Source organism: Athene noctua, chromosome 1, assembly GCF_965140245.1.
Source record: "Athene noctua chromosome 1, bAthNoc1.hap1.1, whole genome shotgun sequence".
Taxonomy (NCBI): Eukaryota; Metazoa; Chordata; class Aves; order Strigiformes; family Strigidae; genus Athene; species Athene noctua.
The window spans coordinates 210,160,479-210,182,913 of record NC_134037.1 but is presented as its reverse complement, the minus strand read 5'-3'; the positions used below and the strand labels follow the sequence as shown (position 1 = coordinate 210,182,913).

General features: G+C 39.6%; 1 protein-coding gene across 1 annotated transcript in view; it reads left to right on the top strand.

Annotated features, from left to right (window-relative positions):
* The first annotated feature begins 288 nt into the window (after positions 1 to 288).
* Positions 289 to 22,435, top strand: part of GPC5 (glypican 5) — a 725,946-nt gene continuing 703,799 nt past the window's right edge. Inside the window, exons 1-2 of the mRNA XM_074930948.1 lie at positions 289 to 454; positions 18,006 to 18,167. Coding sequence (XP_074787049.1) covers positions 289 to 454; positions 18,006 to 18,167 — 328 coding nt within the window. The remainder of the gene's footprint in view (positions 455 to 18,005; positions 18,168 to 22,435) is intronic.

The window sequence follows — 22,435 nt, the reverse complement described above, 5'->3', positions numbered from 1 at the left end:
GTTTCCCTTCCCCACCGGAGGGTACGCGGGGTCCCCTCCCCTGCCCAAACGGGCCCCGCGCAGGGGGGGCGGGCAGCGCCCTCCCGCTGCCGCCCCCGGCGCGGGGGGGAACCCTCATGTGTCTGCGGGGGGGGCAGCGGGCGGGGGCCGGGCCGGGGGAGGGTCCCGGCGGGGGGCGGCGGGCGGCGCTGGTAGCCTTCCCCCGCGGCGGCGGACGCGGGCCCGGCGGCGGCTGCGGCTCCGGCTCTGGGGCGCCTCGGCCGCGGTCCCTGCGGCGGCCGGCGGGCCATGGCGGGGAAGAGCCTCCGCCTCGGCGTCCTCAGCCTCGGCGTCCTGCTCCTGGCCGGCGCCGCGGGGGATGCGGAGACGCCGCCGAGCTGCGAGGGCGTCCGGAAAGTTTTCCAGCTGCGGCAGCTCGGCCCCCTCAGAGGCATCCCGGAGTCCCCGCGGGCAGGTAAGGGACAACGTGCGGGGGGCAGGAGGCGCAAGGAGCGGCGGGCGCTGGGGCTGCCCTGCCCGGCTGCGGGGACGGCGGGTCGAAACGCGGTGCCGCGGGCGGCAGCGAGTGGGTGGTGCCGGCGGCGGGGCCGCGGCCCGGCCGGACACCGCCCGTCAGCCCCGGCCCCGCCGGCACCTGGCTCCCTAGTGCCGGCCGGGCGTGACGGGACGTTCTCGGGGCGGGGGGCACGCCCGGCGCCTTCCTCCGGAGAGAAAATGCTCGTCTCGGCACAAACTGGAGCGTCCCCACACCTGCCTAAAATCCCCCTGTGCCCACTTCCACGTCGCGCAGAGAGAGCCGGCTTGAGCTGGGGGGTCACCCTGCTTGGGTGGCGCAGACACATGGGTGCCGGGGCAAGGGGAGAGCCCCCGGTCTGCGCCTTGGGCTGGCGGAGTTACTCCTGTGTGAAATGCGCACGATTTACACCGCTGCAAGATGTGGATCTGCACGCTCTCTCTACTGGATGCCTGTCGCTGTAATTGCATACAGTTCCCGGGAAAGTAATGTCTGAATGGCAATTCGAGTACATCCTTCAATTATATCAACAACGAAACTTTTTCTTTAAGCAAGTACCGTATGACATTGCAAAGCATGTGTGTAATAAAACGTACCTTCCTAGATCTGGGGTTTGTTTCTAGCCTCGTGAGAACCTCAGTTTATTTCAGTAGTGCTAATCACAAAATTTAAACGCAGATGGTCAGGGATATAGGGTTGGAAAATACTTTTTTTTTTTTTTTTCACACATTTCTGTAAAGTGTGTTCGTGTTTAGATGACAAGTTAAATAATAAATGGGACTCAGTGATTTCCTGATAGAAAATTACTTTACAGTGCAGCAAAAGCTGAATTAACATCCCTCTCACTTTAAAGTATCAATAGCCTGTTCCTTTTTTTTTTTAAATAATCTGTGTGGTTTTTATTGACTTTGCGGGTTGAGATAAGGCATACTATGTTAATTCCTGAAGAAATCACTTCAAAATACAGCTTTTTAATGACTTAATTTTAAACGTAACAGATAATCCTAAATTTAGCCCACTTAATACTGCAATGTGTATTTTACAAATCAAAGTATTTAGGTTACCGGTACGGTTGAACAACATGCATTGTCTTCTTACATATTCCTTAGCTAAGTATTTTGCTACTGTCTTCACTAAAAAGAAAATAAGCACTTTAATTGGAAAGCTTGATTAAAAAGGTACCGTGTAAATGAAGGTGTCTGGAAAGTGAAATCCGAGTCAAAGCCCCCTCAGTGATTTAATTTTTTTATGCTGATTATTTGTGCGAATAACAGCAGTATGAATAATATGGTATCAGTTTATGTTTTCATTCTGTAGTCTAGCATAACTATTATACTTTCTCTGCCACTGTCATTTATTTTTGTGCTATACATTTACTTGCATACTGGGGATAGGGAGAAAACACATTGCCTCAAGAGGAGAGAACTAAGGTAACTTATATATGTTTCTGCTGCCCTGATCTCTGATTTCCTCCCTTCCCCTATAATAATTTTATAACACCACTCTTTTTTTTTTCTTTTGACTTTTCTGTATTTCCTGTCCCTGAAGCAAAAGCCGGTTTTGAATTATATGAGTAATGAAAGAATTCCTTTCTTTGCTGCTGCCCCAGCAAGCAGTGGTCAGCAGGAGGTGCAGCACAGCTGCATGGTCAGCAGCCTTTCACTCTTTGAAGGAATTGCATTGCTGTGGGCAGCCCAGAAAACACCAGCCCTCAAGGAGCCGAGTACAAGTGTCAGAGTTCTTGCTCAGAGTAGCTTTGATGTCAGAGGTACATGAAACAAACAATTGTGAACAGTGAAATCTATCCAGAATTTGAGATGACAAGAAAATGAGGATTAGTGAGTATTTTATTAGAAGGTTTAGGTGTGATTAAAGGTATTTGTAGGCTGGAAACATCATGTGAAGAGGAAAGAAATGTCACTTTTGCTACTGATCTTCTATACTAAGCCTTCGTTTGAGCCAAGAGATGAAAAATACTTTAAAATTGTTCTGATGGCACTTAGAAGTGTGTGTGTAATACACATAAACACTTTCTGTAGGTGTCCGCTTGTGGCAGTAGGTGTCAAAGCTGCCTTTATAAGGATTAATTCAGTTGCTTGAATGTAGTCATCTGTCACCATCTGAGTTTCCCTAGAGTCTCTGGGATATCCCCTCGGTGCTGGCAGATGCAATACCTCTGGGAGACTCATGTCTTTCTGGGGTGGCGGCAGGTGGGATACCTCTGGCGTCTCAGATGCTCCCTTGTGGGCACTGGAACTGCACAGTCAGTGCAGCCAGTGGTGTCTAGGAGCTACTCAGCTATCAAATGTTAAGGTGTCGACTTCAGAGCGAGCTGCCTAGGTCCTCTGTCTCTACTGTATTGCCTGCATTTCTTTATTTTAGTGGTACTTTAGACTTAGCTTGTATAAGGACACCTTAATTTAGATGTCATAAACCGAACCACACCTTTTACGTGGGGAAGGATCACTAGCTGAAAAAGCGTGCAGATGTTAGTTGGTGTATGGATTTATATACGGTAGAAGGCTACCTCTACAGTTAATAAAATTACAGGGATGAAGTTGGCTTATATTGGCTTTGTTTTCATTGCATATATAAAAATAAAAGAGACTAGCATTCACAATTGTATTTTTTCCTCTTAGTGGTAATAAAAGATAAACACTTCTGTATGAGTAAATCATGCAAACTGTAATTTTCTTTCATTCAGTGTCTGCCATGTGTCCATATTTTGGATATATGTTAGCTCAAAAACCTATGCATTGTTTTATGTAATTAGTTTGCAGCTATTGTATGCAGTTCATGTATCTTTATAGGACCTAAAATATCTCTGTCATCATATGCAAAAATGCCAGACATACATACAAAGTTGATTTTGAGGGATATAGGAACCATAAATTTGAGTTTGTGTTATCACCCACATAACACAGGATATCATGGTGTTGAAACTGGCAACTAACAATAAAGGTAAATGAATATCTTTAACAAAACCAAGATTTTTATTGCTATGCCCATCAGTGAAGAAACTTGACTAACTGTGCTCAATCTTTTATAGCACTGATTTGTGAACTATACTACAGATTCATGCTCAGCCCCATCACATGGTATATTGAAACATTAATCACTTTCATACTGATTTTAAATGTTAGTTGCAAAGATAGATTCTTTTTCCTGTCTGGTTCTATGCTATGAGTGCAGTGTTGTTCTCTTGGTTGCAAGTAAGACTTTTTCTCTGGTCTCCTTCTCTCAGAATCCATAGAACAGCAGAATAGGATGGACACTAAGCCAGTCACCCTTGACTTCTCGACAAAGGGCTTTCAGTAGGTACGTCAGTGAACAAACTGTCAGGCTTGTACCAAAAAGCTGAATTCCACGGCTTATAGAAAAAGGTTACATTTGCTGGAACTGTGGAATTGAACAGTTACCAATGAAGTAGAAAAAAGTGCTGGAGATATTTTTCCACGTTCTCAGCAGGTTTTTTTGGTTGTGGGTGGTTCATTTTTTATTTTTTTTTTTTTTTTCAAGGAATCAGTCTAGTTTTCAGCAACACTTGTGAGGTCATGTATGCAGTTGTGAGAACAAGAAGCATAAAAAAGAGTGAAGACTGTGTGATTAGTGTAAATTTTGTTGCAGAGGCTTTTTGATAGAGAATCGTTATGCATATGAAATGGAATAAATGAGACAAACTGCTTGAAGGATGAGATAATCTCAGAAAAAGTTGGTGTGTAATATTCTCGTTAGTTCAAGTAAAAATATTCTTGCAATGCAGTTTAAAGTAACAACAGAAGTAAGCTTAAAATCCAGAGCCAATTACTTTGATGCAACTCCAAGATCATCTTTGAATTTTAATTTGGGTTTCTAGTACGATATATATTCAGGTAATTTGGATTTTGGTTCTATCTGAAGTCAAATAAAGAATTTTTTTCCTTTTGGTGTGTGCAGGCAGGGGCACTTCTAATTACTCACAGTCTATCTGACATTTAGATTTTGGAAAAGGATTTCGACAAAAAGCAAGTTGCTCTGTCATATGTTACTGATGTTTGTTGTAGGTAACGTCTGTTTTTGTAAGGACCATTGCCTACAGCATAATTTTTTGTGTGTCTGAACCAACATACGCTGCTGGTTCCTGCATGCAAGTAGTATTTCACCTCTGGATCCACAAAATGATCACTGAAACGATTAACATTGAGATTAAAACCAACAGAAGAATGAGTTCAACTATGTAGCAGCTTCCCTATCTCTATCTCCCATGTTTCACCATTTCTAGGAAGTCTAGAGTGCTCAGTAGCCATAGGACTTGGTCTGGCTGGGATGACTTGAAAGGTGGTGTCCATACTGCTAAATAGAGGATGGAGGACCACTCGTGCTGAGTGGAATAGATTGGCTCATGTCTACATTGCTTAAGGCTGGTATCCCGTAGAAGGGACTGACTGTCCTCACTTGATGGGAGTTTGCCCTTGACTCTTCTCTAGATGCAGTGTGATGCTCTTGTAATGCCAGGGCACTGTGGATTTTTAGGATTCCTTTCCCCCGCAATTCAAGCAGTCTTAAAAATAGGAAGGCTTTCTGCAGGCAGCGAGTGTAGTGTAACGTTCTGTGCCATGAGCTGTAGCGTGGGTTTGCTGAGGGATGCCTGTACCTTGCTGGAGTGCCTGCTAGTAGGAGGATGGTCTTTGAAGGTATTAGGAAGGATCTAAACCTATACTGCAGTGTCGCCTGTGGTGTCCTCTGACAGCAGTGTGTAGAATGCACCATCTCTAGAAGTGCCGCTGAGAAATGCCGGTGCCTTCTGAACAGAGCCACAGAAAGAGGTGAGGTGATAGTTAAGCTGTGTGGACAGTCAGAGCTAGGTGCTTCAGGCTGATCCCTGCCTCTCTAATTTGGCAGTGTTGAAACACTTTAGAGCAATCATAATGATGGTGATTAATGATAGGTTTGGAGTGGCACTTGTAACAAAAATGAGTTAACAGATAAAGGGTGAGCATGAGAAGGATTTGTGTCTGATACAGGTTGCACATCTATTTTGCAGTAAACCACTGGTTTGAAGAACTGCTTGCAGGGCTTATGGCATTTCCATGCTGGCTTTTAAAAGACTATTTATTGTGACAATCCTAGGTCTGTTTTGGAGTTTTTCAGGCTCTTGATTTGATGTCGTGGAGGTATTTATCTAAGTAGACAGGCAGAAATTTACCACACATCTGGTATTTTCTCTTCCTGGTGATTAACATCCTCATCCTGTCAGCACTTGTTTATCTCAGGGTACTGAAAATATGGATTTGTATGGCTGAGATAGTGAGTGAAAGTTTGAAATTGGTTCCAGATCTTCTGGATATAGGTAAACCTATACCTCAGGATAATGACATTTTATTTTTACTAAACTGTCTTTTCTACATCCATCTAGATTGTTTTCAGTTGTAAAACCTTTTCTATATTTATGTTAATATATATATTCATTACAAGCTAAGTTATTTCATTTCTTGTGGTCTTGTGATCTTGTCTAAAAATAGAGTGCAGTGTAGAGCCTTCAGAATTTGGTACTGAAAAGAGCCAATATTCCTTATGAGAGCAGAAAATGTTTTCTCACTCTGTTTCAAAATAATTGGTTATTGACACAACAATTCTTGTGGAAGACAGGAAGACTTTCAGATGTGAAAACAGCGAAAATAAGTGTGTGGGTTTTTAACATTGGTCGTAATGAAATGGAATGACCTGTGTCGCTTGCTGTTTTACATACCCTCTTCTGAAACATTGCCTGTAAGCTGTTGCTTGTTCTGTAGCTCTAAAGAAACAACTACAAAGCCACTCTGTGGATTTTGAGCAACCGCTCCATTTTCAGTCAGTTGGTTTTTTTTGCATCTTGTATTTGGTTACTTTTTCCTGATCATTGAAAGCAGCTCCGTTTAATGAGCTGGAACAGAAGCAGGTCAATAAAATATACTTTATATGTACATGGTTAGCAGTCTTAAAGTATAAAACAAAGTTCCCTATAGGTTTGGGAATGATATCCATGTTAAGAAGATACTGCTTAAAAAAATATTTACCATAAAATCAAGGGAATAAAAGAAGATTGAAGACTCAGCTGAAACCATAAACAAATAATTCATTATTAGAGTTTTGCTAAAAGTCTAAATGTCTTCTTGAAGCTATTCTAATGCCCATAATAAGCCTAGATAAAATTTCATATTAGCCCCTGCTTTACAAGAGGCAAAGTGCAGAAGGTCTGAAAGCTAAACAGTGTCTAACATTTGTTTAAAATATTAAGCACAGTTGGAGTAATAGAGCTAATTTTCAGGTTATTTAATTTCAATACTAAACAAATACTATCCATGTCTATGCCTATATACATATGGAACTGTACGTGAGCAGATGTTTTGTATATTACTTGTAAATAAAATGTAGTAGTTGAAAGGTTGTACATACTGGAAAAATAACAAAGGTTTTGTGCAAGATTTTTTCTGAACCTCATAAGAGAAAGGACAATTGTAAGAAATAAAGCTACTGTTTACTTTTGAAAGAGATCAAGTCAGTAGGAGAATGAGGAATAGTACCACAAGCTCTAACTTTTGCTTGGTTTGACCACTCACCTGCACACTTCTGATCATGAAATTATAGTTTATCATACAACGTCATTGACTAAAATGATGCAGTATGCAACACAATGTTATTTTGTGTTTGAGGCAACTTGTTAATATCACTTTGCCAAGTTTTCTCTCTTAAATCTTCAGTTCCAAACAGAGAGAGGACATTTGCATGTAGTTACTATCTGCTAAGATAGGGAGGGTAAGGTAGGTCATCTTATATACATACTAGTGAGGTGGTTTTTACTGTTGTAAATACTTCATAAAACAAAACCAAACCCTCCCTAAACTCAACACAACTACATACATTTGAAATAGTTACAAGTCTCCTGCTGGCATTTGAGCCTGTATACAAGCTGTGTTAATGTTTGAATATTGAGCAGTTGTACTGGGGAGACTTCTGTAATGCACGGACTTGTATAATGCCTTTCTAATAAGTCATGTATCATAAAACTGTAAGACTATAGTGATGTAAGAGAAGCAAAATATATCTAGTTGGAAATTTTCCTTTTTTAGCCTTTTCATTTTTTTTAATTTCTTAAATTACTTGGTATCTAGACTGTGTAATAAGTTTACTGAAGATCTTATTACTCACCCACTGTAGTATTGTCTGGAGTACTATGAATTGTATACATTATGTCATTTTGTAGAAGGCAAACTTTCCCAACCTCTTTTCCAAACCTAGAAATAATTCTGGATATGTAGAAGTCTAACACTGAATTATCAGACCTGCTATACAGGTAACCAAGTAAGAGCAACTGGCCTGCAATTCACTCAGTTGCATTCTTGCTCTTTTGAAGATAGGTGCAACATTTGCTTTTTCTCAATCACTGGGGACTTGCACTGAGTCAGCAGACTTTCAAAAATAATAGGGAGCGGTTTGCAGTGACTTCAGATATCTCTATCAGCACCTCTGGATACATCTCACCTGGTCCCATGAGCTTGTATGGGCTAAGATTTCGCAAGCAATCCCACACTCGATCCTCTTCCACTATTGCTGGTTCCTCTCCCCCTCGTCTCTAAGTTTAGAGGCCTGGCCTTGGTGAATACTAAGGCAAGGAAGGGAGTGAGTACCTCAGCCTTCTCTGCATCCACAGGCATTAAATCACCCACTCCATTCAGTAACAGGCCCACTGTTCCTGGTTTATTCTGTTGTTCACATAGTGGTACAAGCTCTTGCCCTTGATATTTCTTGCCATACTCAACTTCAGTCGAGCTTTGGCTTTCCTAACACCATTCTTCCACACCTGGGCAATGTTTCTGTATTGGGCATTATAACTTGCCTGTGTCCCCACCCTCCATTTACATTTTTTTTTTTTTTTCATTGAAGCTTATTATTAGTAAGTTCCCTGTTTACCCCAGCCTGTCCCTTGCTAAGTCTACCCACTGGAGTGTCAGGATGGACTGTGTGAGATTGGATGAAGAATGGTCGTTAAAGACCTGCTAACTCTCCTGAGCAACCTCACCCTTCAGTGCTGGATCCCATTTGTCAGTTCCCTGAATAAGCAGGTCTGTTCACCTGAAGTCTAGGGTCTGTACTCTGCTACTCTACTTCCTTGCACCCCTTGGGATCTTGATCTGTAGTGTTTCATGGGCACTACACCCAAGGCTGCTATTGATTACCTTCCCTATGACTAGGTCCTCACCCTTTGTTAATATCCATCCAGAAGAGTGCTGTACCTGGTTGACCCATCTAGCTTCTGTGATAAGAACTTAGCCCCAATCCACTCCAGAAATCTCCAGGTTTGCTTTCATACCTCTGCATTCTACTTCCAGCAATTGTTGTGAGGTTTAAAGTCGCTCGTAAGAACCAGGATTTTGCTTTAAAGAAGACTCAGACCACTTCCTTATCCTGGCCTTGGACTGTATCAAATTCATACCACAATGTCATCCTCACTGTGCTCTTCTTAGGTCCTGGGTTACCACATACCATCAACCAGCCTGTCTTCTCCATACCTTCAATCTGCTCCTCTACTTAAAGAGCAGCCTTCTTTCTTCCCTGCTCATCTTCCCTGACAAGCCTTTATCTGTCCATTGCTGGACAGTGGTCACTCAAGCTGTTTCATTGTGTCTCAGTTATTCCAACTGTGCCTCGTTCTTCTGGACATGTGCAGACCTCCAGCTCTGCCTGCTTGTTTCCCAATGTTAAGATGTTATAGGAACTGCCAAATCCAGCAGATGCTGCTTCTGGAAATTCCTCCAGGTGCCTGAAGCCCAGCTGGGAGCACTCTGAGAATTCACTAGTGAAAACACCCCCTCCCTCTCCAAATCACAAGCACACTCATATTCATGGTTCCCATGAAGCATTGTGGCTTCCCAGTTTAGTAGCCATAACTGATTCACATTAACTGCTGAGCCAATCTCATCTCCCCTCTCCCCCCTCTCCCCCCTTCATCAAGTTAGTCCAGCTTGATGCTTGCTAGCAAACAGATGTGTTCACTCACACGTTTAGCTCACAAGCTCTTCCACAGCTCAGGTCCCTTGAATAGTAGCATAGGCTTTCCATCTCCCCAATACACATGCCCAACTCTGGGTCTCATTACCCACCACTGGCTCAGACACTGAGTCTTTGTAGGGGTAGGCGTCCTCCTACTCAATGGCTATTCCATTTTGAAATTTGCTAGTGAATTACACGTAAACACACACAGAGGATTAAATTCACCAGGGAAATATAAACACATCAGGTCTTTGCTATTTTTGACATTTAGACATCTCACACCTAAGCATGCACTTAATCCCTGGTCCAGTTGCTGATATATAGATCTTGCAGCACTCGCAAATAGGACAGAGAATGAAATTATACATAATAGTTAAGATAAAAGGATTTACTAAGAAAGGATAGACTGATGCTCCTGTGCAGTGCTCAGTGAAGCAAGTATACTAACTGGCCTTGCTTACATGTGACCAATGCCTTTTAGCTCCCCTCCTCCTTTATTTTTGCATGCTTGTTTCTCCTCTCATCCCACCTTTTCTCTCCTCTAGTATTAGACCATCCTCATGGTAAATTATTTTTTATGAAGTGGCTCCTTTGCTAAGGGTGGTATAAGTAGGTAGGTTACAGGAAAAGCAATAAATGAAATTAGTTTTAAATAATCCTAAACTGCATTAAGTTACGACACATCACATATTGCCTAAATTGTGCTTTGCTTGTTCTCTTTTAGGTAAAATTTGAGAAAAATTGTAGTTGCAAGAAATCTGTACCTTTTAATGAAAAGAAAAAACCCTCTAAAAGTTTATTAACTAATTTGATTCAGCCCTGTAAAATGTGAATGTTTTTATGTTGTTAGTAAAACAAAATGGTGTATACTACAACTGTGGGTAGCATCAGAAAAAGATAATGTTCTTTTTTTTTTTCTCTTTTTATTCTGTACTAGCTATAGAACTGAGTTAAACATAATGACCTTACCGTGATAAATGTATTCTCAAATGAATGTCAAAAAGAAGAAAAATTAGTTTTGATCATGAAATGTAGAGCCTAAAGCCAATCAGGAGGATATACAGTTTAACATTTTACATTTTCAGGGAAGGGATTTGGGGCAAAAGCATGATATCTCTGTGTGTATTTAATGTCACTGACTTTAATCAATGCTAGAAGCTAAACAACTATAGCACTTTGCCCTTTTTAACATCAGTGAATTAATCTTCACTACAGCAACAACTAAACTAAAGTACATAGTAGTTCTGAAATTACAGGAGAGAGGGGAGATGGAGAGGCTGTGTGAAAATTGCAGGGCAGGACCCTGTAGTTCTGTTTATCCACTAGCTGGCATCTGCCCCAGATCCCTCCTACCCTGTGTGGGTGGATCTTCTTACCCCTGTGCTGAATGGGTATGTCAAGTGCCTGGAGCTTGGTGTGGAGCTGGAACATGGCCAGGACCTGTGAGGACTCCACATCTGGGAAGTGCTGTTGCATCTCACTACTAAGATGTGCCTAGATCTGGCCAGAACCCAGACCAATAATTATCTAACAGAATTCATACTTCCTGAAGAAATCACGAATGAAATTATCATGAGATCCCACCACTGTGCTGCTGACAAGGTTAAAATTCAGGAGCCCCTTTTCTCTACGGATGTACTCTGATTACTGTGCACTCAACTCATAAGCAGGAAAAAAAAAAGCAGTGGGAACATCACAAGTTCATAGCTCATATGAGCACTCTGCATACTTTGAAGGGTTGCTTCATTAATTGAGTTTTTGTTGTGTTGTCTTTCTTGCCTTGTGGCTGCTGCCATCCTTTTCCCTAAGGGTCAGCAAGCCAAAACTTTCACTCTGACTCTTCAGTAATAGTTGAAGCAATTTATCTAACTGCCATTCTTACATAGCTGATTCTCCGCACATCCACACAGCAAAAAGTAAGACAGAAGAGAAAAAAAGCAGAGGATATTTACAGATGTCATGAACAAATGGGGGGGGAAAGAAAAAAAAAAGCAAAGCTTTGTCTGTGCTTCATTTGGAACTTATTCCAGCCACTTATGAACCTCGCTTCTTCATTTAACAAAGCAATAGCATATGTCATAGAGAAGTCAGAACAGTTGTTTGTAATACTCTGAATACCATGGAAACACTTCTGTGATACTCTAAAAAAGATATCCTTGATATTTCAGACTAGTATTTAAGATCATAGACCAAGTTCAAAACTCTAGTCAATATTAAGACCGTGATAGATCTCTGCATCTGTTCCCCTGAAGAACAGCTAGAAAATCTAAATTCTTCTTGATGGTGTTAATATAAAAGTGTCTAATTTTTAAAATTATCCTTCTGATTCTTAATGCTTTTCACTTCAGCTATAGTAAAATAGCTAACCTAGCCCTGAAAAACACTTGTGTATTCATTGTGTTCCACTTGCAAACTAACAGTCAAACTTTCTAAGTTTTTTTTTGCTTTTAAGACTTTCTATGCTTTATTAATTCATTAATTCTGTTCATGGCCTTGAAAACATTGATAAGCTATCTTCTTTGTCTAAGTTCATTTCTGGAAAATGTGTATATTGGACACCATCACTGCAGAGAAACAAGTTGCGAAAAGTGTAGCAGAGTGTGTGAGTCTTCAGTGTGACACTGCATAGTTCTGTTTTCTTTGTAATATATTTTCAGCTTGTGAAGAAGAACATAGAAAAGTCCTGATTTAGACAGTGCTTAGTAAAATTAATCTAGGTCTAGATTAATCTAGATGTATCTCCTCTTTGTAATTTAATTCTAGTCCAAACTATTACTGTGTTTCTTACTCTGGCAGATTTGTTGGGCTTTTGTAATTGTACTTAAAATTTTCTGAGATTAAAAAGAAAACAAGAATAGTTAGGCATATTAAACTTAAAAGTATGAAATCAAGAAATATGAAAATTACTAAGAATATATAGATATATACATATATTAAATATTTATGAGAGGTACATGAGATGAGTGGATAGAGGTCCTCAGGCTGCTTTGTGAAATTGGAAACGAGACAAGCATGTTGAGAATGATTGCTTCCAGCAGCTGGTAAAATAAACGAGTTTGGAAGCCAAAGCCATCATGAGGAATCTCAGTGCTAATGGTAAACGGAAGGAGCACATTGCAGGAAGAGTGGAAAGGCACCTCTTTTAGAATAATATAGGAGCAGTCGTTATCTTCTGGATATCTAGAAATGGAATAATTTGTTTAGTGTTTTTGTCCCCATAAAACTGATGCAGCTTTGAGGGAAAGCCATACTCAGGGTTGTTCTGTGTCAGCCTCTTAAGTAGGTGCTGAGCGTGTTTCTTGATAAAGATGGGCTTTGGTCAAGGTCAGACATGAATTTAACACGTATCATACAGTAAAATTTCTAATAGCCCTAGAGGTTTCAGCAACACAGGAATTCATAATTTAATGCAGATGTTAGTCTGATTAGGTGAATTGATGAAATGATGAATTTGTGCCTAGCTGTTCTGCTTCTGTTTCTTGAGGCCATCATCTAGGACAAAAATACTCTCTAATAGGATATTTCCACTGTAGAGTCCCAATTCAGTTAAAGTAATGGATATATTAGTTACCAAATGTAAAGTTGAGCAGCAGTATTAACAGTGATGTACCAGACACCTCAGAATTCACGCATGTGAGTTAAAAAGTCTCTCTGTCTTAGATTTGTAGTATCACAGGTGACCTCTCTCCCCCTTGCACTCTTTCTTCATAAGTCACACTGGCTAGAAAATTCTTTATGAAGATAAAAGACTTTCCTGGAACTGCAGAATTGGAGTTTTAAGAAAAAACAAGTACTGCAAAGAACTGTAAAATTACTTGGTTTGTCAATGTGAGACCAATAGACCAACAATAATATGTCAGGTTGTATGATTAATTAATTCTTTTTGAGTTCTCTGATGATTTGTTTGAGAGTTAGTAAAGAGAAATCATATGCACAAATAATTGAAAAAATTAAATAGATAATCGATTTTTCAGTAAGCAAACAAACAAAACCTTTCCTTTTAAAAAAAAGAAACAAGAACTTATGTAGGGGAAGAAAGAATACGGTAAGTCTGAAAATGGTATGGCATTGAAATGTGTTGAAACAACTTAGTAACAAGGTCCCTTTCTTACAGTGTCTATTACAGGACTCTGTAGCTGCCTGCCTTTTTTGACAGTAGCGAGTTAGTTTTTGTTATGAGCAAAAGATAATATTCAGTAACCAAATAGGAAAAAAGGCTGTTGTAATGCAATACTGTGAATATTGCTATCAGTATAAACATTTTCTCTCATGATGTTTGTCAGGTTTGTTGCTGCTGGTGTACTACAGCCTATGCTTTGGCTTGTCTCATACTGTGATAAACCGTTTGAGAATAAAAAAAATAAAATGGAGAGAGAGAACTGTGTGTCATACCTGTGAACAGACCTTTCTGGTATGATGAGTAAATATTGCTGCAGGCTTATTTATCATTCCTTTAATTTATTTGTAGGTGGGTGGTATATTAGTCCAGTTTGCTGCTTGCTGTTTTAACAGTATGTTACTTTAAGATACTCATTTACTGATAATATTTAAAATAATTAGTATTCAGTAGGACAGCAAATGTATCTAATCAGAAGCAAGAGGATTTAAAAGGATTAATAGAAACTTGCAGTGTTTTATTTCCTTAAACAATGTCAACTTAGACATGTTCTGCATTAGAGTTACTGCACCTGAATTTATATGTGGTCTATATACATGCACCGTAACTCACCCCTGGAACAGGTAGTGTTAACATAGCTTTAATCCTTACATTTCTTGATTTGAGTCATGCACCACTAATCTGTTCTCTTGACCCATTCCCTTGAGTAACCTGTTACCTTTTTCCAGAACCAAAATTTGCTGAAGCCATCGTCACTGCTCTGATAAAAAGATTTAACTTTTAAACAAGTATTGTAAGAGCTATAGGCTACAGGTTGCAGAAAACCAAATTTTCATGTAGTTCAAGTTCCAGCTTTGTCTGTTTTAAATCCTAGATGTGGCCAGCCTTAAGCACAAGCATCTGAAGTGGTTGCTTGGGGTCCCATGACTTGGTCTATTCCCGCTGCTGCTCCTTCCCCACTTTTTACTGGGTTTTAGTTGCACTGCAGCAATTTCCCTCTGCAGAAGGGCCTGTACCCAGAGCAGCTAATCTGCATTATATTGTGATGTAGCAGTTTCCACGTCTGCTTTGTTTTATTCCGGGCTGCAATTTGGACTGTTGCCGGACATGCCATTATTTTGTGAGGAAAAGTGGGGTGAGAGGAGTCTTCAGTATTTTGGGAGTGGGGTCATGGTGTCTAGGACTGGGAATGTGGGAATGCTGTAGGAATATAGGGATGGTCAGCAATCCAGGAACCTCAGTTTGGAGAGCTGTTGTGGACTGGGACATTGGAGTCAGTGGGGTCCAAGGATTGAAATCTGGCTTGGGAAAGCATGGGGCATGCACTGGAGTTGGAGAAGAGGGAAACTGTTTATAGATAGTTACATGCATTCTGAGGTTGCAAAGCACTGGTGAACTGTATTTTTAATACACATAATAAAAAATATTTTAAGATGCTCATTAATGTTGCTTGGAGGCAACTTTGTTAAAGGCTGGCTCTGACACTAAGCACTTTCTTTGGCATGCCTAACATAAATACTAGAGTAATAGAGTATTTAATCAGCTACCTTAATTTTGCATCTTTATTTTCATTCTTTGGCTGAATTAGAATGTCGGAGGATGGAATATGAAAGTTTTCACATGGCAAGAGTAAAGACAGCTGGCCAGGAGAAATCACTTAGTTTTTAAATTGTAAAAATGTGCTTACTGAAGAACATGAAATTCTGTTTTAAGATAAATGATGAGGATACGTAGCCTTCAAAAATGTATGAGAAAAAAGATATCTTGTAGCAATAGTATAACACTTAAGTAAAATTTCTTAATGCTCAGAAGTGCAGTGATTCATACCTGCATTAGAACGGAATTTGAACTGTCTGTTGTGATGGTAAAGGTGTTCAGATTCCTGAACTGTGGCTTGTAGCTATACTTATCGCTGTGTGTTAAACTGCTACTGGAAACATCTTCAAAGAGATTCACAGGGATATCACTTGCCTGAGTTCATTTTCACATCCAGAGGTTACGTTCTTACTTTTCCATGCTCCATGAAGGCAATCTCGGATATGTGAATTCTCTATGGTTGTAGGGTATCTTAAAGTATCTGCTGCTTTTCCTTTAATGTAGTGATATTTACTGCTGCTTAGGTCTGTGAAATGGATTTATTTCAAGGCATACATTTTTAACCACAGGCAGTAAACTGTTCTTGTGTATATAGAATTAAGTTTTGTCTTTGTAAATACAGAATTGTATCAATTCCTGAGCAGCAATCCTCACTAAAATGAATCAGTTTTGCCTCAAAACTTATATCATATGACCTAAAGCATGAAGCAGAAAAGGTCCTTTAAAAATTAAGAGAAATTCTATAGTATTTAATACTGAAGGTTCAAATGTATCCCACTTCCAACCTGCTTTTGGATGGAGGGACCAGGAATTATGAAGATGGAAACGACTAATGCCAGAAGGAAATGTTTAGCAAATCTGAGACCATGTCATCTGCATTAGCAAGGGAAATTTGTTTATTTGTCATGGGAATCAAAATACTTTTGTGTAGTATTGTAGAGGCAAGTGTTCATCCAGGACTCTCATAACTCCTGTGTTTTTTTTAATGGTCCGTATCATTTACTGATTTCATTCTGATCTCATGCTTTTCTAAACATGACTTCTAAGGAATCTTCTGATGTTTTCTACCCGTCTAAATATGACACAGTGGGTTCCTGCTTCAGGACTGAGATTTCTGTAGGTAAATAATAACATTTTTTCCCCACTGTATAGCTGAAATAAAGTTCCAGAACCAGGAATCCATTCAATAAGGTTGCTTCAACCAACACATGGAGAAAGGGACATGAGTTTGATACAATTAATTAAAACTTTTTGCAATTCTTTCAGAATGCTGTGATCCAGCCTTCAATAGCTTAACTTTTCTTTCTTAGCTTTCTGGAACATATTATTTAAAACACCTAATTTACATAAGAGAACTGATTGAATATTTAGGGTGAAAAATGTGTAAGGCCTCACTTTCCCCGTAACTATATTCATACTACCTTAGAAAGTTTTGTGAGAGAATTAGGGGGAAAAAAGATTTAAAAGGAATATTAAATCTTCTAGGTATAGTGGCAGGGAAATAAAAAGTTGCAAAGAGGTGGTGTAAGAACTGAAAGCAAGTATAGAGGCAGAGGCAATGTGGATTTAAGTTTTGAATTTGGAGTTTCTTTTTTTCTTCCAAAAATGATCTTACCTTTTTACCTATTATGAAGAGTGATGCATATACGTACAACCACCGAATTAGAATTTAGTCCACAAAGGAGATAAAAAAAGTTTCTCACTATGTTTGCTAGAAATCTTGTGATATTTGTCAGTGAAACAGCTTATCTGGAACAGAATTTGTATTGGACTGTTAAATTTTGTATTGATGGAATTTAAATTCTCACATCTTTCTCCTTTCATCAAATGTTTGTTTCCTCATTTTAGAAAGCGTTGTTTAGATACTGTACGAAAAAGATTTTAAGTACCACATGAAAACAAGGTATTTTCATGCTTGCTTATGCTCCAACTATAAAAAAAGTATGAAACGGACAGCAGTTACAGCAGTACTGAATTGCCCCTCTTGAATTTCAGTGTGCCCAAAATTTGAGAAAGTATTCCTTTCTAGAAATGTTTCCTGACCTGTTAGTTAAGTAGTGAATTGGCATGTCAGATACGTGGGAATGTTAGATGTTAGGGAGAGACACAGTAAGAGAGATTAGACTTGAATTTAAGACTGCTCCATATAGAAGTTAATATGGGAGTATTCGTTACAAACCTATCAGAGATAGGCTTTGCACTGGTGTGTTTATAACATTTAGCAGTAGTTAGCTCTTTCCAGTCTGAGATTTACAGAAGAGCAAGAATTCAGTCATGAGCTGGCCCAGCAGTTAAGTATTCTAGATGATCATAGAGTCATACAAGAGTTTGGGTAGGAAGGGACCTTTAAGGGCCATGTATAGTCCAACCTCCCTGCAATAAGCAGGGATATCTGACCTTGAATGTTTCCAGGGATGGGGCATCTACTGCCTGTACCGTGATGTGCAATGAATATTCAGTGTATTTTACTAGTATTAGTTAGCAGTGTTCACAGCTGGAATAAGATTAGAGTGTCAGAGAAATTATAGTAGTTAACAGGAGTAAGTGTACTCTTTCCACAGAATTTTACAGTTTCCACAGTATCCCCTTCCATTTTTTGTTTAACAAGACCGTATGGCTTTAAAGGTTTGGGTATTTCTTTTGTGTGTCTATACCTGTGTAAAAAAACCCAACCAACCAACCAAACAAAAAAAACCCCCAACCTGTTTTCTGTGTTATTTGTGTATTGTGTACTTCTGTAATAATCAATGTAATTATCTCTTTCTCTAGGGGTTGATCTCCAGGTTTGTAGTTCAAAAAATCCAACATGTTGTACCAAAAAGATGGAAGAAAGATATCAGATTGCAGCAAAGCAAGATATACAGCAAGTGCTTCAAACATCAAGTGCTACATTAAAATTTTTAATATCTCACAATGCAGCTGCTTTTCAAGGTAAGCCTTTCTGCTTTTTGTTTCCAACTGTTTGTACTTTTCTTGATTTTCATCTTTGATTAGTTTATGCATGTAGTAAAAGTTATCTGTAAATTTTTAGTTTCTCCCTATGCTTTTATGCTTTCAAAGGAGTATTAAATCAGCAGGTGATTAGAAACTGCATTGCTTTTAGAATTTGTGACTTCTTTTAAAAGATGATATTTGAGAAAAAGTAAGAAACCTTTTTAGTAAGATGATTTGATTTGAATTGTAAACCAGTAACTTGGCCTTCCTCTTGAACTTCTTTAATTGGGATGATACTGAAGTGCAAAATTATTGCATGGACTGCTACAAAAGAGAGATTTTGTTATTCCAGTATTTATGCCCATCATGTTCTTTGGTTTGTTCTAGTAGAAATACTTGGGTAGCTTGTTTTTGAGGTTTGTTCTTGGGATCTAGTTTTGTAAGCTTCTGAGTTTCTAAAAAAAATTTCTGTGTTTATAAAGAAAAATAGTTAGAGGTTGAGTGACAGTTGTTCCAGTGTACAATAGGAAGCTACCTGATAAATTGATAGTTATTTGGGCTGGTGGTGGAACTGCCTTTCAGCAATTACCCTGCATACTATTCAGTTTTCTCTGAATTAATAAGGCGTAAGTTAATGCAGAAATTGGCAAGGAGCTGGGAAGACATGAGATATAGTGGCAATATGAGGTTGTATGTGATAGAAAGGAATACGGAATTCACATGTGTTGAGGACAAAGCCTTACAGTCTTGTCATTTGTTTATTAGTGTATACTTACGTCCTTAATGACCACTTACTGGCCAGGATAAGATAATAATTTACAGGCTTAGAAAGTTGTCCTTCTGGTGACTCTCTTGTTTTTAACCTGTGAAGCTAAAGTGATTAGCAGAAGGAAAGCAACTCCTGGGGGTCATGAAATGGGCAGCAAAGTTGACTCTGGGGTCCTAAAACCTTATCTTTTTGAAATTTAGGCTGTCTAATGCTAAAATCAGATTGCAGTTGCTCTCTGCCTTATGGGAATATTGCCATTTAGCCTGCCTAACACAGGGTGTCATGATCAGGAGATCATTGGTAAAATGTGCAAAGAAACCTCTCCCTCCCTCTCTTCTGCCTTTATTCTTCTTTCCACCTTCTGTATGTTGGCTCTCTGTTTTGCACCATAGTAGTACAATATGTTGTATTGCTTTGCTGACTTAGGGGCTGTAGGCTCTGTAGAGCCCAGTAACCAACTCTACTTTCCTTAAGTCAGGGCTGTACTCTCTGCCTTGGTGTTTTAACACCTACTCCTTTCCGCTACCCCTAGAAAAAAACCAAAACAGCAATGCACAAAAACACCCTTAGGTCTCTAGGTAACATACTTGTGCAACCCTGAGGTTTCTCAGTCTTCACAAGAATAGGATTTAAGTGACATTTAAGTCAAGTTAAGTGAAAATCAGGACCCAGGAACTACATTTCTGTTGCTTTTATGTCCTGAGGGACTCAGTCAGTTGGGTATTTTCAGAGTGTGCGCAGCGTACTTCTCTCCTGTAGGTGAGTTCTCCCTGAAAGACAGTGTTACATGCACGCCTTTGAGGAGAAATGGTTGTGCTTCCCTTGGGTACAATCTGAGCAGTTACTCAGGGTGTGGGTTCTAGGCCCTTTTCAGCTTGTAAAGGTTCAAACTGTATCACCTGCCAGCCCAGGAGGATGCCCTAAACCACAGTTCAGAGGCTAATGTGGGACATGATGCACATTCACTCTCCCAGTAATGCTGTGTTACAGTGTCTGAAGGAGTTCAAGAAACATTGACCCAGAGAAAGGAGCCTGTCTCTAGCCTCGTGATGATGCATCCTCCCTATAGAGGAATGGTTTCAGGACTGCTTGAGAATTACAGGTTTTCATTTTTTTTGGTAAAACATGTGTGAGCAGTTCTTGCTGCAGAAATGCAACTCATCCTTCCCAAATATGTAGCCTGACACTAATTACTTCTCACACTGACTTTCTTCAATAATTTGCTTTTAAACAAGTACTTTTCAAAACCTATTTATTAAGTATACATATTTTATATTCCTTATACACTTTATAAATTTTTGAATTGCATGCTTTAGTATTTTTGTCTTTAATGTCCTTTTATGTAAAGAAATGTAATTGAGGGAGAATATTCCATGGATTATGGTATTATTTCGATTTAAAACCTTGTTTAACCTTGAAGCAGTTATTTGTGGAAAAATATGCTGTTGAACGTACCACTCATTTTTGAAGAATTGCTACTGTTGCTAACTAAAATCCAAGCTAAATGATTTCCGACTCAGAAACCATAAGATGCTGCTGATGTTTTTTGGCTTTTGAACTCTAGGAATACAGTAAGACATTATACCTGGTCTGAATTCAGTTTTGACCCTACTTTGAGCAGGAGTTTGGATTGGAGACCTCCTGAAGGTCCTTTCCAATCTGAATTACTCTTATGTCTGTCTCCACGTTCACCACCAAATCTGTAGGCTTTCCCTTTGTGTTTAGCTGAGGCTGGGCTGTGCAGCTAGGAGTGTGATTACCTCTGCTGCTGCTTTGGCAGCTGGACAGACATCTCATCAGTCAGGCAGAAAGCGTGAAGGGGATTGTTGGTGTGTGTACAGAGGGGAGCAGGTGTCATGGACTTTGCTACTGTTGTCACCTACCTCTTTCCAGAATCTGTTGAGGTTGAATGCCTTGGCCTAAAAGAGGTGGACTGGGTCCAAACAGAACAAATACCGAATGTTCTCTCTCAGTTCCTTACATATTCAGTAGAGAGAGGTAGGCAGTTAAAGTAATCTGCATCTGCCTCTGGAGGTCTTAAGAGGTGTGTTTTTTCTCTCTATTAAATACAGTCTAGAGATCCTGAGTACTTCAGGATGACTAAATACTTTAGGATGACTGTGTTCATGAAATGAGGCATCTGTCTGCCTGGCTATCTTTCTATCTAATAACTGTGTGTGTGCATGTATAGATACGTATTGACATATCTTTGTCACCTTCTAATGTTTGTTTAAATCCTATGGTTCTATACTGTGGTAAGTGCTGCCTGCTGACAGTAACTCTCTACTGACAATTTTCAAATGTTGCAAAAATTCCATGTCTCTTAGGTCATGTCAAGCTGCGTGGTGCAAATTGCACCACTTGTGTACTGCTTCCTGACAAGTAGTTACAGTTTTTTCCTTATATTTCAGGGTGTTTCAGAGTGTGTATTTTCTTTTTCACTGTGAGTCTTGTTTCTTTTTAATACTTTTCAGGAGTGGTAAGGGAACAGAAGGATAGGTGAGAATGAAGTTAAATAAAATATTAATCTGGAGAGCAAGAAATCATTCTTCCCTTGGGAAAGGTGACTGCAGAACTAAAGCTGTATGGTAATCATGTTTCAAGACAGTTATTCTGATAGGATAACATTCTGGTGCATCACTACATTTTTAGTATTTTTTATCTTAATAATAACAGCTGAGAAAAATATTGGGAATGCTGTACAGGGATTGCCATAGCATCTCCATTCTAGTGGTAACCATTAAAAAAAAAGTTTTTTTAACCATTTTATATGCTGTAAACCTATATATATATACACACACACACACACACACAAACATACTCCTTTTGCACAGTTTTTAGATGTTACTCAAAGTTCTCACTGACCTTTGCCTATACCACCAAGCAAAAGAGGAACAGCACCACCATGGTCAACCCTTGTATAATCACAATGCAGTGCCAGTTTTTTTGTAGGGAAGAAAAAGTCCCTATGCTTTGTAACAACTTGGAGAGGAATTAAACAGTCATCTCTAAGAATCTGGTGATTTGGAGTGGGATGGAGCTCTGTGCAACAGAATAGCAGATCTTGTGTCACTTCAGCATTTTTCTACACAGAGAGCTCATAACCCTTTAAAAGTGTCAATGTATGACATGCAACAAGATAGCAGCTTGTGTGGTTGAATGGGAAATTTAGAGATAATAACTAGGTTGTAGAGTCTGAAAGCAAATGGACTTCTCTTTGTGCTACATTTGGCAACTCCAGTACTGTACGGTTGATTTAAAAACATGAACCTGTGAATCATTTACGAATGTGGCAACCTGTAACCAAAAGAGTGAACTTGGCAAGTGTGCCTCTGTGAGCGAGCGGTAATGAACTGCATACGTCTATACAGCTTTTCCTGACACTTTTCTTATTGTCCGGGAAAACTCTAATCCCTTTGTGATGTAAGTTCTGGAGTAAATCAAATCAGGTTTTCCCGATAGTTTCATGTTCTTCTGTGAAATTATTACTGCACAA